At 43.3% G+C, this 15,015-nt stretch overlaps 1 protein-coding gene across 1 annotated transcript; it reads left to right on the plus strand.

Annotated features, from left to right (window-relative positions):
- Nucleotides 1–413: 413 nt before the first annotated feature.
- Nucleotides 414–2,006, plus strand: LOC311487193 (potassium voltage-gated channel subfamily A member 3-like; the record flags this gene model as incomplete). The annotated part of the gene is made up of 1 exon (XM_084543375.1): nt 414–2,006. The coding sequence occupies exon 1, from the start codon at nt 453–455 to the stop codon at nt 2,004–2,006; it is 1,554 nt and encodes a 517-aa protein (XP_084399501.1). The 5' UTR covers nt 414–452.
- Nucleotides 2,007–15,015: the final 13,009 nt, after the last annotated feature.

Below are 15,015 nucleotides of genomic sequence, written 5' to 3' on the forward strand. Positions count from 1 at the left end.
AACTTAACTTTAAGGGTGGGATGAGTCCGGCCTCACATTATGTGGCCCAGAGGTCCACCTGTGCCGGCTTCAAGCCAGATCTGGGCCAAATGTCTCTGCTATGTGAGTTGAATCAAACAGGTGTGGATGTGATTGCATCAAGTGTTTTTGTTTCCCCACACAAGGGTCACTGCTCGACATCAAGCGCAAAGTTAATTTCCTATTGGGCGGGTGGTGGACGTATGTCAGACATATGCGCGCCGTGGGCGGGTGTCGACGTGTTTGTAAGAAAACAAAACAAAAAAAAAAAAAAAACAGAGGGGAGTGCAGCGCTTCAGCGTGTGGATACGCAGAAAAAGGTGATGGTTAGGAGAGACGTAAGTGGCGTCGGCCTCAGCTCTCCAAAGCTGTGAGCTTTGGCTGGGAGTGGCGTGGCGCACTCTGCCCCTCCATCCGGACCGACAACCACCTGTATGGATGGCCAGACCTCCAGCGTGATCCGGTCGCCCTCATCAGACAGGCACAGGGGCAGGAACGCGTCTAACAACAGGGGTAATGCCGAGGTGGAGAGGGGAGTCATGACGGTAGAAAACATGCTGGAAGAGTCCGCCGTGCTCTCGGTGCCTCACCTGCCTGCTGATCGATATGAGCGCAGCCGCCGGGGATGCTGCGAGAGGGTGGTCATCAACATTTCGGGTTTACGCTTCGAGACGCAACTTAAAACTTTCAACCAGTTCCCAGACACGCTGTTGGGCGACCCCAGGAAAAGGATGCGCTACTTTGACCCACTGAGGAACGAGTACTTCTTCGACAGGAACAGACCCAGTTTTGATGCCATCCTGTACTACTACCAGTCAGGGGGGCGCATACGGAGACCTGTTAACGTCCCCATTGATATTTTCTCAGAGGAGATCAGGTTTTACCAACTCGGAGAGGAGGCCATGGAGAAATTCCGTGAGGATGAAGGGTTTATAAAAGAAGAGGAGCGCATACTCCCTAAAAATGATTTCCAAAAGCAGGTTTGGCTGTTGTTTGAGTATCCTGAAAGCTCCGGACCAGCAAGAGGAATAGCAATTGTTTCAGTGCTGGTTATTTTGATTTCAATTGTTATTTTCTGCATGGAGACTCTGCCGGAATTTCGGGATGAAAGAGACCACACCAAAGTGGCCCGTACAGTTAATGGCACTGCTGTATACGTGCCAAGTCCGTTCACAGATCCATTCTTTGTGATAGAGACGCTCTGTATTATATGGTTCTCATTCGAGTTGCTGGTCAGGTTTTTCGCCTCCCCCAGTAAAACTTCTTTCTCCAAAAACATCATGAATATCATTGATATCGTTGCCATAATCCCCTACTTTATCACTCTGGGGACAGAGCTGGCTGAGACGCAAACCAACGGCGGTCAGCAGGCGATGTCCCTCGCCATCCTGAGGGTGATCAGACTGGTCAGGGTCTTTCGCATTTTTAAGCTCTCACGACACTCAAAGGGGCTTCAGATTTTGGGACAAACCCTTAAAGCCAGCATGAGGGAGCTCGGCTTGCTCATATTTTTTCTTTTCATTGGAGTTATCCTCTTCTCCAGCGCGGTTTACTTCGCAGAAGCAGACGACCCCTCGTCCGGCTTCACCAGCATCCCAGATGCGTTTTGGTGGGCAGTTGTCACCATGACCACAGTCGGATACGGAGACATGCATCCGGTGACAATTGGTGGTAAAGTAGTGGGGTCGCTGTGCGCAATAGCAGGCGTGCTGACCATTGCCTTGCCCGTGCCAGTGATTGTGTCCAATTTCAACTACTTTTACCACAGGGAGACCGACGGAGAGGAGCACCCACAGTACACGCACACAGGCAGCTGTGAGCACCTCCCCTCAGAGGAGCTGAGGAGGTCGTGCAGCTCCACGTCTCTCAGCAAGTCAGAGTGCATGGTGATAGAGGAGGGCATCAACAGTGCGTTCAAACAGCCCAACTACACCACGGAAAACAACCAGAACTGCGTGAACATCAAAAAGATTTTCTCGGACGTGTAAATGAACCCCGCGATGGATCATGTACGAAGCACGAAGAAACAGTTAGCTGCAATATTTTTTTTTATACATAGCCAGTCGTAATGTGTCGGTGCATATCTGTGGATGAACGCTGCAAATGTTTCATTTAAGCAGATGAAAAAGAATACAGTGTAGACTCAGATTTTCTTGAGTATCTCTAAGAGGTCAGTAACTATTAAAATCGCCTAAAAGTCATTTGCACATGCAGGAAAAGTGATGATAAATATGAACACAAAGTAAGTGGCGTGTTAAAACGGATATTTGTTTCAGTGTATAGAGCCAGTCGATGCCTACATATCTTGATGTTATACTGCTGGTGTTCATGATACACGTGTAGCGTATGTTGAATCTACCAGTCAAAAACGACGTCTCGTGCTCTGTGGAAAGAAGAAGTCTCGTTGTCCTGCAATGTAATCAATAGACTATGATAACCTATATATAGCCAAATATCTGTTTAGGTTATATTTAATATCAGAATCTGTCGAGATGTTTGACTCTGATTAATATTCAGGTAACAAAGCACCGAGTGGTCTATTATCATAAATTATGAGTGGAGTCTCTTTTAGTTTTTTCTCTGCGTAAAGTTGTATTTTTATCCAGAACTGCCTATACAGCCTATATATTAAATACATTAAATAAATGTCAAATGAGTGATTCGGGCTCAAACTGTTTCATCCAAAGCGAGAAGGTGGATTGATTTATTTATTTATTTACTGCAACACGAAAACTGTGAGTGTTTGAGGTCATGCGCTGACAAGTGATGACAGGATGATGAGAGAAGTGAGGACGTGCAGCGCGTCCCCGCCTCGTGCTTGATAGAACACGCCTTGTGATGCAGTCTCCATGGCAACGGTGGTTTCCTGGGTAACCCCCTCGAACGTGTCAATGGCATTGTGTTGAAATTTCACAAAGTCTTTCCAACTGTGATTGGCTGTCACCTTCTATGTCCTTGGATGGGGGAACGATGGTGCAACTATGGAAGATGCATATATATTTTTTATTTTTATTTTTTTATATTTGTTAAGTAATTTTATAAATTTCTCAAAGGTGGTTGGATCAGTGAATTCAAGAGAAGTTAGCCTGTGGCCTCAGTCAGTGCATGGGTACACTTTTAGCAATATGAGCACCATGAAAAGCGGTAGTATTAGTTCTCCTGTTTTCTTTCACTAAAACAACATTTCAGATGGGAGCTCCATTCTCTGAGTTGGCATGCCAACTAGGTCTGACGTCAGCTGTCTTTCATCCCCTCCAGCAGACGCTCGCACACGACGTGAGCTTGTAGTACAAAGTGGCTGAAAGCTGAGGTGTCGCACACAAACAAGCGGCAGAACTCAAAGGGCTCTGGAAATCAATCAGAGCTCTACCTCAATTTCATTTATCGTGCTAGCTCGGAGTACGTTCCAAGTATCACTTTGCTTTTACTTATGTCAGAGCTACTGCTGACTGGGAGTTCAGATTTATTATGGTTATTGTTTTTGAGATTGACACATTTAGTCTTTAGAAGGCTAGAAGTGGAAAAATAAGTTGAACGTGGCGTCTTCAGGTCTCTTGTTTTATCTGGTTAATGGTGCAAAAACCTGCAAAACATAAAAAATAAGAAAACTAAGTTTTTTTTTGCGTAGCAAAATAGTTCCACAGTAACAGTCAAAGCAGCTGTTTCATCACATAGTTGTTTCAGCTCTAATTATTTTTTATTTGGGTTAATTAGGAGTGTGCTTTAAATTGTCATTTGTTTGTATTCATGAGTTGTAACACCAGAGTTTGTTTCACAGGCAAAGAAGACAGCAGAGACTCTATAAACTATTTGTTGTATCATTAAGTAGTTCAGTTGTTGTTCGTAATGACTCTGAATTGCAGGCTTGTTTAATTTCAGTCTGAACTCAGTTGTTAAATCCACTGAGAGTTCATTGCTCCAAACATAACACAGCACTGCTCTCTAGTGGATCAACTGCGTTACTGCTGTTAGGAATATGTGAAGGACCTCAGTCATCAAGGTATAGCCAAAAAAACAAGCTGAAACAGGAGCAACAGGGCTTGTAGACTGCTAGGAAGGAGTTTTACACTCACTTGCCAGTTCATTAGGTACACTAGTGACAACAAATGCATTTTAATATAACAGTCCCTCACGTAATCTTAGCTTCATGAAGGTTATGGTATTCAACAAGAGTTTAAAGTAGCTGAGAGAGTTGTCAATACAACTGTGTTTTCATTTTGGAGGCTGTGGTTTGTAGCGCCACTGGATTGCGCTGTGCCGTTACGACACATTTCTGTTATTCCGTCAGCCCCATTTTAGTCAGAGGGCTAGGCCTAATAACAGAAACACTTTTGGGTTTAATATAGTGTGATCATATAGTGGAATTACCGTCTTCATGATGCTGTTTCAACATTATCTGAACATTATAACAGTCACGAAAGTGGATGAGATGTAGGCTATTAGAATGCATTTGTTGTGTATATTGAGATTATGATGGTAGTACTTATAATATTTCCATGGTCTCTTTATAAATGTGCTAGTAGCGTACAGTGTCTCATGCAGCCCAGGTGCTGTTTTATCTAACTTGTCTATAATGGAGTCTCTTTAACAACTCCAAAAATGGTTGTTTAATTGGTTCATACTTAATGACTTGTTTTTTATGAGAATTGCTTGAGGACATGATTTTAAACGGATGGTATTCAGATCAGTCAGTCAGAAGTCTGCTACAGAAGATGATGCACTGTTTCTATTTGAACTCTCTGTGACCCAAGTTGTAAAGTTTGGGCCTACATGACAGATTTTGATAGGTGCTCTATCTGATACAGGTTTTGAGGAACTTTGACTATCCGTTTGTCACAGATCTATATAGATGTTTTTAAGGATTTTTTTTTCCCTTTCCAGTACATGAGGAGATCAGAAACACCTCTCATCGATAGGACCTGTAAAATTAAAATACCAATACAGTATGAACAGATGTGTAAGCCCATCATTTAAATACTTGTTCTGTACGTACATATCCTGTAGGTCAGGAAACTACCTCATAATTCTACCCTGACACTTTTAGTATTACCCTTAATTCCTGTGTTTCCAATGAAGCAAAAGGAAATTATATTATTATGAGCCAGAGCTGGAAAAAAACAACTCCTCACTTTACGTGACTTTGGAAAAAAAGGAATAAAACTTAGTAGTGGACTCGTGCACTTGCTAAATTAATGCGAACAAACATGCAAAATGGTTGCTATTATTACAATGGGAAATAACAACAATTGTATTATTTTCTGTAACTCCTGCTTTGGCCCTCAATTTACAATATAGTGTACAGGAAACTATAAATGTGCAGTGAAAATAACGTGGTTGATTGGAGATGAAGCTAAGGTTTGGCCAGGTCTGTTTTCTTGTGGTCAGGTTGGATTTATTATTTTAAATGTCAAACTGTGACTAAAACAGTTTGAATTAATAATGCTCATTTCTTGTACAAACCTGTTGTGAAATACAAAAACACAACATTCGAAGAACGGAAGTCTGTGGAAGTGGGTCAAACTAATCTGTAGTATGACTGTTCAGACATATTCAGTTTCTCAGATTTTAACCCGTCAGCTGCTTCTCTGCTGAGTCTTGTCTTTTTCATTTACCTCTGCCGAGGCACAAGTCCTGCAGACCAGATACCATGTGTCCCAACAGCCCCAGGTGGGTTGCCTCAGAACTGCTGAGTGGCTTTGTACCCCCCGTCTGCAGGAATTACAGCGCTCCTCCGGTGTATTTTTAACCAGAGGAATATGAAATGGTGCCTCCAAATTACACAGCGCAGTTAATCACCTCCCGCCTAGCGTGACGGCAGCACTAGCCGGGGACACCTGCATTTCAGCCTGCCTTCCTCTGTTGTGCTTTGTGGAGAGGTAAGAGTAACATTAGAAGCAAACTTGCTAGACATAATAGGACAGAATAATTTGAGATGAATGATGCTTTAATAAAATAAGTTTAATCCGTTATTCCTGCATTTAGGCTTACCAAACATATTAGGAATATAACAACCTAATTACACAAGACATACTGTATATACCTATAGCACAAAGAGCACCTGCATTAAGATAGTTTGTAGTTCCTGTCATGACTGTAGCACAGAGGACGGGATATATATAGGACATATGAATATCAAATGCTGATGTTAAAGCTGCAACGTTTCAGTGTTAGTAATCAATCAGATTCCTACACATACATCTTTAATCTTTAACTGATACTATTAAATAATCATCAGTTAACTCTCCAATTATCCTGAGGTGCCAAGAAACACAAATCCAATTGTGTTTTTTTATGTTGCTCCATTGACTGGATGTGTCAATAAGCAGTTGTTTGTCACAACACATGAAGGGCTAATTTTTCACTGTTATTGCTGCTCTAGCTCATTGGACATATTTGTAGTCTTGTTTGACTGGATTAGACAGACTCTAATTTAATTAAAATATTTAGGCAGCGTTAGACTCTTTTGCTGAGGCCACAGAGTTTTGTTCCAGGACATGTTTCTATTTTACTAAGTCATTTCTCAGAGAGGATCGTCTTGGTTTCTCTACTCAAACACGTGCTTTTTTAAAATGTACCTATCGTTGGTTCTATAATTATGAGACATGGTTGTGATTATAGATGTAAAAAAACCATAATGGCTATAGCACAAAGAATTCTAATAATAATCATTAACGGTATTTGTGCCATATTCTGTAGGGGCATGGGTCCATTATCGATTAGCCTTGTCATGTCTGTAGCACAGAGGATGGACAACTTATTAAAATATCAAATGCTGGTTGATTAACTGATTCACTGTTAAGTAATCATCCGTTAACTCTGCGGCTACGCTCAAATGCCAGGAAACACTAATCCAGTCCAGTGTTTTTTATCTATTGGATGTGTTGTAGCAGCTGTTTGTCGCAACGTCTAAAGGTCTAATATATGTCACTGTTATAGTAATAATAATAATAATGATTTATACTGTATTGATCCCACATGGGGAAATTATTTCCTTGCATTCGACCCGTTCATTTGTTCACACAGTAGTGCTGAGTATATCAGAGCAGTGGGCTGAAATTTGGGGGTTAGGTGCTTGCTCAGTGCACTTCAGCCATGGACAAGGCTGCTTCTTCTCTAACCACTACTACTACCACAGCTCCTCAAATTGCTGCTTTAGCTCATGGTTACAAGTCCCTAATTTCTTTAAAAATGTAGGCACACTTTTGCTGAGGCCACGTTCTACGACAGCTGTTTGTGTTTAGCAGAATTAAACTTTTAAAGGCCCAAGCTTCTTTTTAAAAAAAAAAAAAAGAGAAAAAAAAGGAGCATTGTTCAAGGACATGCAGCCTTATGTCTTTATATGACTGAAGTTTAAAAAAAAAACGGCAACGTGTCACATTGTTTTGCTGCTCTTCTGTGAATGTGTGTGTGGGTGTTTCACAGCTGTAAGACGGTCGTAGCTAGTACACCTCGGTGTGCTCTGCTGTGGGATCCTAGTCATTAGAGAAGAGAAGGTGCTGGAGAGGGATGGCCCACACATATGAGCTTGCATGCGTGGTACGTGAATACGTGTAGAGAGAAAGACTGCCGCTATCTGTTAGCTCCACAACTGGTCCTCTCTGATACTGCAGCTGCAGGCAGATGTGAGGATGCAAATCCAGGATCACGCTCAGTTGTGGTGGTGGGGTAGGTGGGGGGGACCCCAGGCTTCCCCTTTCCTCTCATCTCCTTGCTGCCCTCATCATACCAACATGCACCGCATGAGAGGAGTCATGCCTCGCAGCACCATGCTACCTCTCATGATACTCAGCACGCCATCATGGGGAGTGTCTGCCAGGAGATTTGCCTCTTGTCATCCTTGAACTTTATTGAAGCGCGCTCATCATACATCACTGGAGGGAAGGGCTTGCCGGCATCCGTCTCAATTATTCACAGTGCTGGACATTCTTCTTCCTGATCTGATGATATTTTTATGTGGTACAATATTTGCCCTAAAACTGTAACTCAGCACTGCCAAAAATAGAAACCGTGAGACATATCGCCATTATCTCTCTGGGTGCCATTCATCCATCTGCTCTTTTGAGAACGTGTAATGGCACTCTGGGGGCTATTCATAAAGTTCACTCTTCTGCATCAAGACGCTCCGTTTGGGGCTTTCAGTGCAGAAAGCATCTCAGAGAAATCATACATCCCTTCTCCCAGAGTGAAACCACCGGAGAGTTTCATATAGGCAACCATATGCTGGAAAACATGTCCCCAGTGTGGAACAATGAAATTCATGTTTCTCTCATCTTTAGGTAACACAGCTGACTGCAGGGAAAAGAAAAGTGCTTCGTCATCGTGCTGTAAGTTTACCTGAAATATCACACTGGCACCAGAAACGCTGTAGGTGTGATGTCACCGCTCAGCCTCCTCCCACTGCTGTCCCCAGAAATGGTCTCCGTAGCAACCAGATGAGGCTGAGCAAAAGAGTCACCCAACTACGGTGACAGTGCTGACTTCGGACATTTTTTTGAGCACTTTCCAGCAGTCAGTTTTATCTCACAAATGGTAGACAAGATTTATAATCTGGAGGGAAAAGTCAGATGTGTGTGAGGTTTCAGTTATGGAGCCTGTGACCCTGGAAACTGTTTCACCCTGGCTCAGCTCTCAGGTGTCCTGTAAGTCAGAGCGGCTGCAGCAGTGTCGACTGCAGATCAGTCTGCTGCCCAAGGCGGAGACACGTTTTTTGGCTCCAACAAACAAACAAAAACCAGAGCATTGCGTCATCACAGTGTGACACAGTAGCTGTCACTGCAAACCCCACAAGTCCCATAACGCGTGTCTGTGCTGGGGCAAAGAAAAGCCGCAGCCTATTCTTTACAAAGCATTGTGAAGCGCACTTGGCTTTGATTTGATCAGCCACAATATTAAAACCACTGACAGGAGAAGTAAATAACATTAGCCATCTTGTGACAATGCAATGTTCTCTTGGGAAACTTTTGGACCTGGCAAAAGGTCAAGTAACATCATGTGGATGTTACTTAGACATGTACCACCCACCTAGACCAGACCAGTCACCCCCACCCCATAGCAATGACACTGCAATGATGGTCTAAGAACAACTCAAACATGAAAAACGGCACAAAAACACGTGTTGACCTGGCCTCCAAATTCACTAGATCCCAAACTGATCAAGTATCTGTGGGATGCACTGGAACAAGCCTGATCCACAGAGTCCCCTCCCCTCAACCCATAGGATCCAAAGTCCCCCACTAACAACTTTTCTGTTGCCAGACACCACAGGATGCCTTCACAAGGCCCCTGTCCATTTTCTGATGAGTCACAACTGTTTTCGAGGCACAAGGGATGCCTACACAATATCAGGATAATGGTCATAATGTTATGCCTGATGGGTGTATTCAGAGGAGAGGTGTAAGTCACTGATGCATGCATCCATATACAGAGCCCTGCTGTGCATGCAAGTCTTATTATGACCGACACACGGTCCGTTTTTTTATTCTCTCGCCCTTGCACAAGAAGTATCTTATTTCTAGGATGACCTTGGTGTAATATAACCCGGTGTTCCCAAAGCAGGCACTTTCCTTGAATTGAGTTACACTCACTCATACAGACACACTGTATAATGCAGCATAAGGGTATCCCTGCAACAGTGATACTGACTCCCTCACTGACTGACTCATAGTCCTTCCCCTCAGCACCAGGACAGCTCACTGAATTGAAGATTTTCTTGTGTTGGTACAGGCGAAGAATGAATAAGCTGCATCGTACACTCTGCATGTGTGTCCATTTCAGCCGAATGTCGCGCGGTGTCTCTTTTTACTTCAAAAAAAGCAGCGTGTATCGCCGGAAATATATAAAGACTGTAATCATGTGGAAAACGTCTACAGGTAGCTGCTAGTCTTTGAGGTTAGAGAATGAGCTCACGCGGTGGGTGTTTGTGCAGATTTCTGGGAGGTTATCTGGCTAAGTGAGATGCAGCTTGGCAGTGTACCGCATTGGACCAGCGTCCTTGTGTCTCTCCTGGTGTCTGGCTCTTTTCCAGCATCTGTCCTCATCCTGCTGGGCCTCAATCTGACGAGCTCGACTCCCTCCTTTCGCTCCCTTTTTCTTTTACTCCCTCTCTTTGCACGGTGCTCTCTCCTGCCTACCTGCTCCTTATTCCTTCTTTTTGTCTTATTCTCAGATGTACCAGTAGCTCCAGGGGACACTAAGAACAATATGGCTTTGTATTTGTGTGCCTAAACCACTTATTTATTGCGTCCACTTTCCTGGTCCCGTGGTTGTTTGAATGCGTATCCTGGCCTCTTTGCAGGGCACCTCAGTTTCTATCTCCTGAGCAGCAATGCTGAAATGACTCATCTCCCAGAGGGTGAAACAAATTGAGTCTCAGTGAAGATGCATTGGAAAAAAGTGTTTAGCAGCAAGGCTACGGGACTGCTAGATACCCTGAGGAGTGGGAAAAAAATAATAGAAAATGGAGAAATTGCCTTAGAGAAAACCAAAAGGAAAAAAGGATGAGATTATTTTTAGCATGTTTTCAATATGGTGATTTTGCATGAGAGAATTTGCTAATTACACACAGGAGAGAGTTAAATCATCACATCCAGAGGCAGAAAATCTGTTTTAACGTAAACATGCTATGCAGAGCGCTCATCTGTCCCACCTTATGGCATTATGTTGACTATTATTTTGAGCTTGTAATAGACAGAGCAAAGTCTTAAAGGTGAATCCTGGTGGATTTGAACCTTTTGTTTGAAACCTCATCCCTACAGTGTGTGTGTGTGTCTGTGTGTGCGTGTGTGTGTGGTAAACCTGTGGCTGCTGCAATGCAGTATCAAGGAGCAAGGAGGTACGGCAGACCTCCATTGCCCATAAAAAGATTACTGCACTCCAGGGACCACAGGGGCAGAACTGCACTAGTATTGGGCATTGATAAACATACACGGTGTGTTTTGCACGGACCTTGAACACACCTAACTATACTCTGTTTTTGTAGTTATCTACTACCTGGAAAATTGGTCTCTCTATGACAGATATAAAATCTGCTAGTAATAAATGATATTGTTCTTTCATGGACCACATTTTGAATCAAACTAGTGACCAAAAGCAGTTTTTGTGCTGTGACACAAGGTCTTTAAGGGCCTTTTACTCGAGAGATAGTAGAGTTTTGTGTTATTTTGTGAAATATAGTTTTGTTAAATATATGCTTTTATCAGAAATAAGGAATCAAAAAACAGCTAAAAGCACAAAAATTCACTTCCATATCAATACTAGTAGAAATATTTCAAATGAATGTTGGCCCCTGGTCGGATTCATTGTATTGTACCTTGATTAGAACATAGAGAGTCTGTATCTTTGGCCAAAAATGATAAAAAGAGCGATCAGTTATAGACTTTTTATGGGTAGAGGGCCGTGGATGCTTTGATCAAAAGCGGGTTGTTGAGAAAATATATTTAGTAGAGCAATGTAAATGTAAAATGTCTAGAACGTTTCTGCCGAATGCAAAGTCAGACTAAACTAAAACATCAGGTCAAGTGACTTTGGGTTTATACCTACACCCTCCTTGTTGCACATGATTAAATGGCCGTGAAAAGATTTTTGTCGTTTTTTTAAAAAGTCAATAAAACAGCAACAGCAAGCAAGTCTGGACTTGTCAGTCACCTAATAGATCAATGACAATGACTCTCGGTTCCCAAGTTCATTTTCTCTGCTGCCTGTCCCTGCGCCAACACATCTGATGGAGATGAAGAGAAGTCCTAAAATCAATACCTCTTGGAAACCCGTTCCCTGTTGACACCCTCATCTGCCAGCTTACACAGCCAACAGTTTTTGCGTGTCCATATGATTTAAGCACGCAGATTATTTAGAGTGCTGGGGCCTCTTGCTTTTAATTAAAGGAAGCCACCAAATGCACAGAGAGCTGAGCGTTAGATCCTGCCTTAACAGTCTTTGTAACGGGCCCCGAGCTCATAAATAATGATTGTGCTGTCATGAGGAACCTGGGAAAGCCATTAAAAGAAAGTGAGATGGATCTGCGTGTGTGTGGCAGCAGCAGCAGGGAGGCAGACAGACAGAAGGGACGAGGTCGGGAGCCATGATGGTATTGGGTCTGCCAGGAGTAACCTTGGCAAAGCTCAGTCTCACACAAATCATCCTGCTGTCTTCCCCATCCCCCAGGTTTCTGCGCGTTCACCTCCCTCTCGTCCACGTACAAGGGATTCCCGCTGACCTTTGGCTCCTCCGGAGGTCACTTCTTGACACGGTGCTTTCCATTCCCATTCCAGTATCGATACAGATGACAGCAATCGCTATTGACTCGTTTGTTCTCCATTCAGAGTAGAGCCGGGCACAACGATGGAGGTTTTGCTCTATTTTCGTCCCCCTTCCCATCTATTATTCATGAAGCTTGTTGCCAGGAAAAATTACAAGTATGAATGCCGTGGACAGACAATGAAGAAGAAGAAGAACTGCCGGACAGAAGATGCGTGATAAGTGCATGAATGTTGATGGTCTTATACATGCTAATAAAGCTTAGAAAAGACCCATGAGGAAATCAGATCACTGCAGTGACCATAGATGTTTCCTCAAACATGAATTTAGATGGGTTCTGGACAAATGAACATGCTGAAACATTTTCCAAAATAAAAGCCACCATGTGAAATGTAATGCAATACCATTAACCCCCAAAATTTTAATGTCGACCAAATAAACTATGATAAATGTAGTTTTTGCGTTGAAATCAGAAGTGGTGCTAAGCAATACTGGGGATGTGTACCCCTTTAAGCTGCCCACACTGCAGATAAGGTAAGTAGTGGTTTCAGTGCGCCCTTGCCTTCTCCATCACCAGCGTGTCTCTTGGTATGCATAGCAATGCTTGACTGCAGGTTTGATTAGGCTTTACATACCAGCCCTGCAGCCGCTGCAGAAAACAGTCATTTCACCCAGAAACGTTTCATTCAACACCTCTCACCTACCGAGCTGAAACCATACATGGCGAATAAAGGCCGCCTTTATATGTGCGTTTTGACGCGGGTGCGTGGGGCTGTCGCTGAGTGAAATTGCTTAATCTCCTCCGTGCCCACGACGTAGGGTGATTCTTTCACGCATGTCGTTTCAAGTCAGTGTCTGAAGACGCTGCTCTGCTCACCCTGTGGACTATTAGGAGACTCTCCGAGCTCCCTCTGCGCGCAAAACATTGGGGCGCACGACTCTGCCGGAGCATATCTGCAGCTCAGACCCTTGTGGAGATTTCTGTGGCGAGTGCACGTCCAAATAAGAAAAAATAAAAATGTAAACTGGGTGACGCATGAATAGATTACATTTTCTGAGCAACAGATTTATTCTCACAGGCGCGTCCCGGAACGCGTCCAATTATTAAATCTTGTTAATACGATTAGATATTTTTAAGCTCTCTTCCTCCACCTCGCCTTTTTTTATTTTATTTATTTATTTATTTTTTAAATCCACCCCTGCAGATGTTGCCTCTCTTGAGCACCTTATCAGGACTATTTACCTTTGCGGCTGTAGGCAGCCAGCAGCTCGCCACACTGTCACCGTGGCGTGGAGGAGAACAGAGGAGGCAGATCATCATCTGCTGATCCCAGCACCTTTTGGTTATTAAGGGAAGCACCAGCACCTCCTTGATCGGTTCCCTCCTCCCTTTTTGCCAATCGCCATCCCACGACAGCCTACCCGGAGGAAAGGAGTCGGGGAGGGGGAAAGCGAGGACACACCCGCACATACTGTACCCGGTATACGGGGCGAGGATGCTGCAGACAACATGAGGTGAATATCATCGACTGTCCGGAATTGGAAATTCATTTTTTTTTTTATATACCTACTCTAAAGACAGAAGACGTGATTGTCGCAGCTGGTTGTTCACCTTCTGGGCACCAGCGTCCAGCGGGAGCATTAACTCACGTCCAGATATGAAGAAGATGTCTGCAGGTATGTATAAAATGAAGATAAAGCAGCTTCATCCATCATCTGGATTTTGATTAAATGTAATTATTAATTCGTGGCATTTTGTAGTTTTGCACTTAAGTGAAAGACGCATGATGATCATTAAACCTGCAGTTGTGTTTTCGTTTCATAATGGTTTAATTCTGTAAAACTGTGCCCTCACTTTGTGAGTGGAGATGATGCAGAGGAGATATACAGTTTTTCTCTTGGAACCTATTTCCTTCTATGGATAAATTATTTATAGATGTTTTTGAATATTTCAGAGACAGGCACCATTTCAAGACTGAAATTGCTCCATCAAAACTCAACTGGAGTCATTTCATATGAGACGAGTGTCCGTTTGGTACAACAGTGTCATCTGAAAAGCGTCTCATACATTTGTGCTTAGACTGCAGTGGTTTTCTGTAATATTCTAGACAGGATGCTGTCTGTGTGGATTTAGTGTCTGCTGCAATGCCATATACATGCATGGCTCCTCAGAAAAAAGGTAGTCCCATTCATATCAGCAGATATTGTCCACTGCAGCAGATCAGTGTCCTAATTTACGAGCCTCCGTACGTTTTATTTGCCTGTTAGTTCCTCAGTTTTCCTGCATTGAAGCAATTTATATGCAAGGCAGACTGCTTATTTGAATATTAATTTTCTGAAGTCAAGAGCAGGAGTGTCAGCCTCAAGTTTCCGTGAGCTGATTCATTTTAGTACTCACCCTTTTCTAATGACAGTGTAACTTTACATATATCCCATCTAATTTTTAGAAGATGGCTTCCTTTTTCTGTATTTTGGGTTGATTGATCTTCACGCTGCAGTAAATGTCTGATAACATCTGAACATATGAGAAGTAGTGTTTAGTGCTGAATCATGTCTCAGGTTTACCTGACCTTGCTGTCTGTCTTTGCTTTGTCTGTTCTACATGCAGTCAGATCCTAGGTGACATCCTGTGGCCGTCAGGTCTTTACAGTGTTGAGCCCCCTCCCTCTCCTGGCCCCCGCCTGCAGTTCTCCAGGCTGCAGGACCCAGACTCACTGAAAAGTGCAGGCCTCCTCCCCCTGCAGA

Source organism: Chelon labrosus (assembly GCF_963514085.1).
Source record: "Chelon labrosus genome assembly, chromosome: 4".
NCBI classification, from domain to species: domain Eukaryota; kingdom Metazoa; phylum Chordata; class Actinopteri; order Mugiliformes; family Mugilidae; genus Chelon; species Chelon labrosus.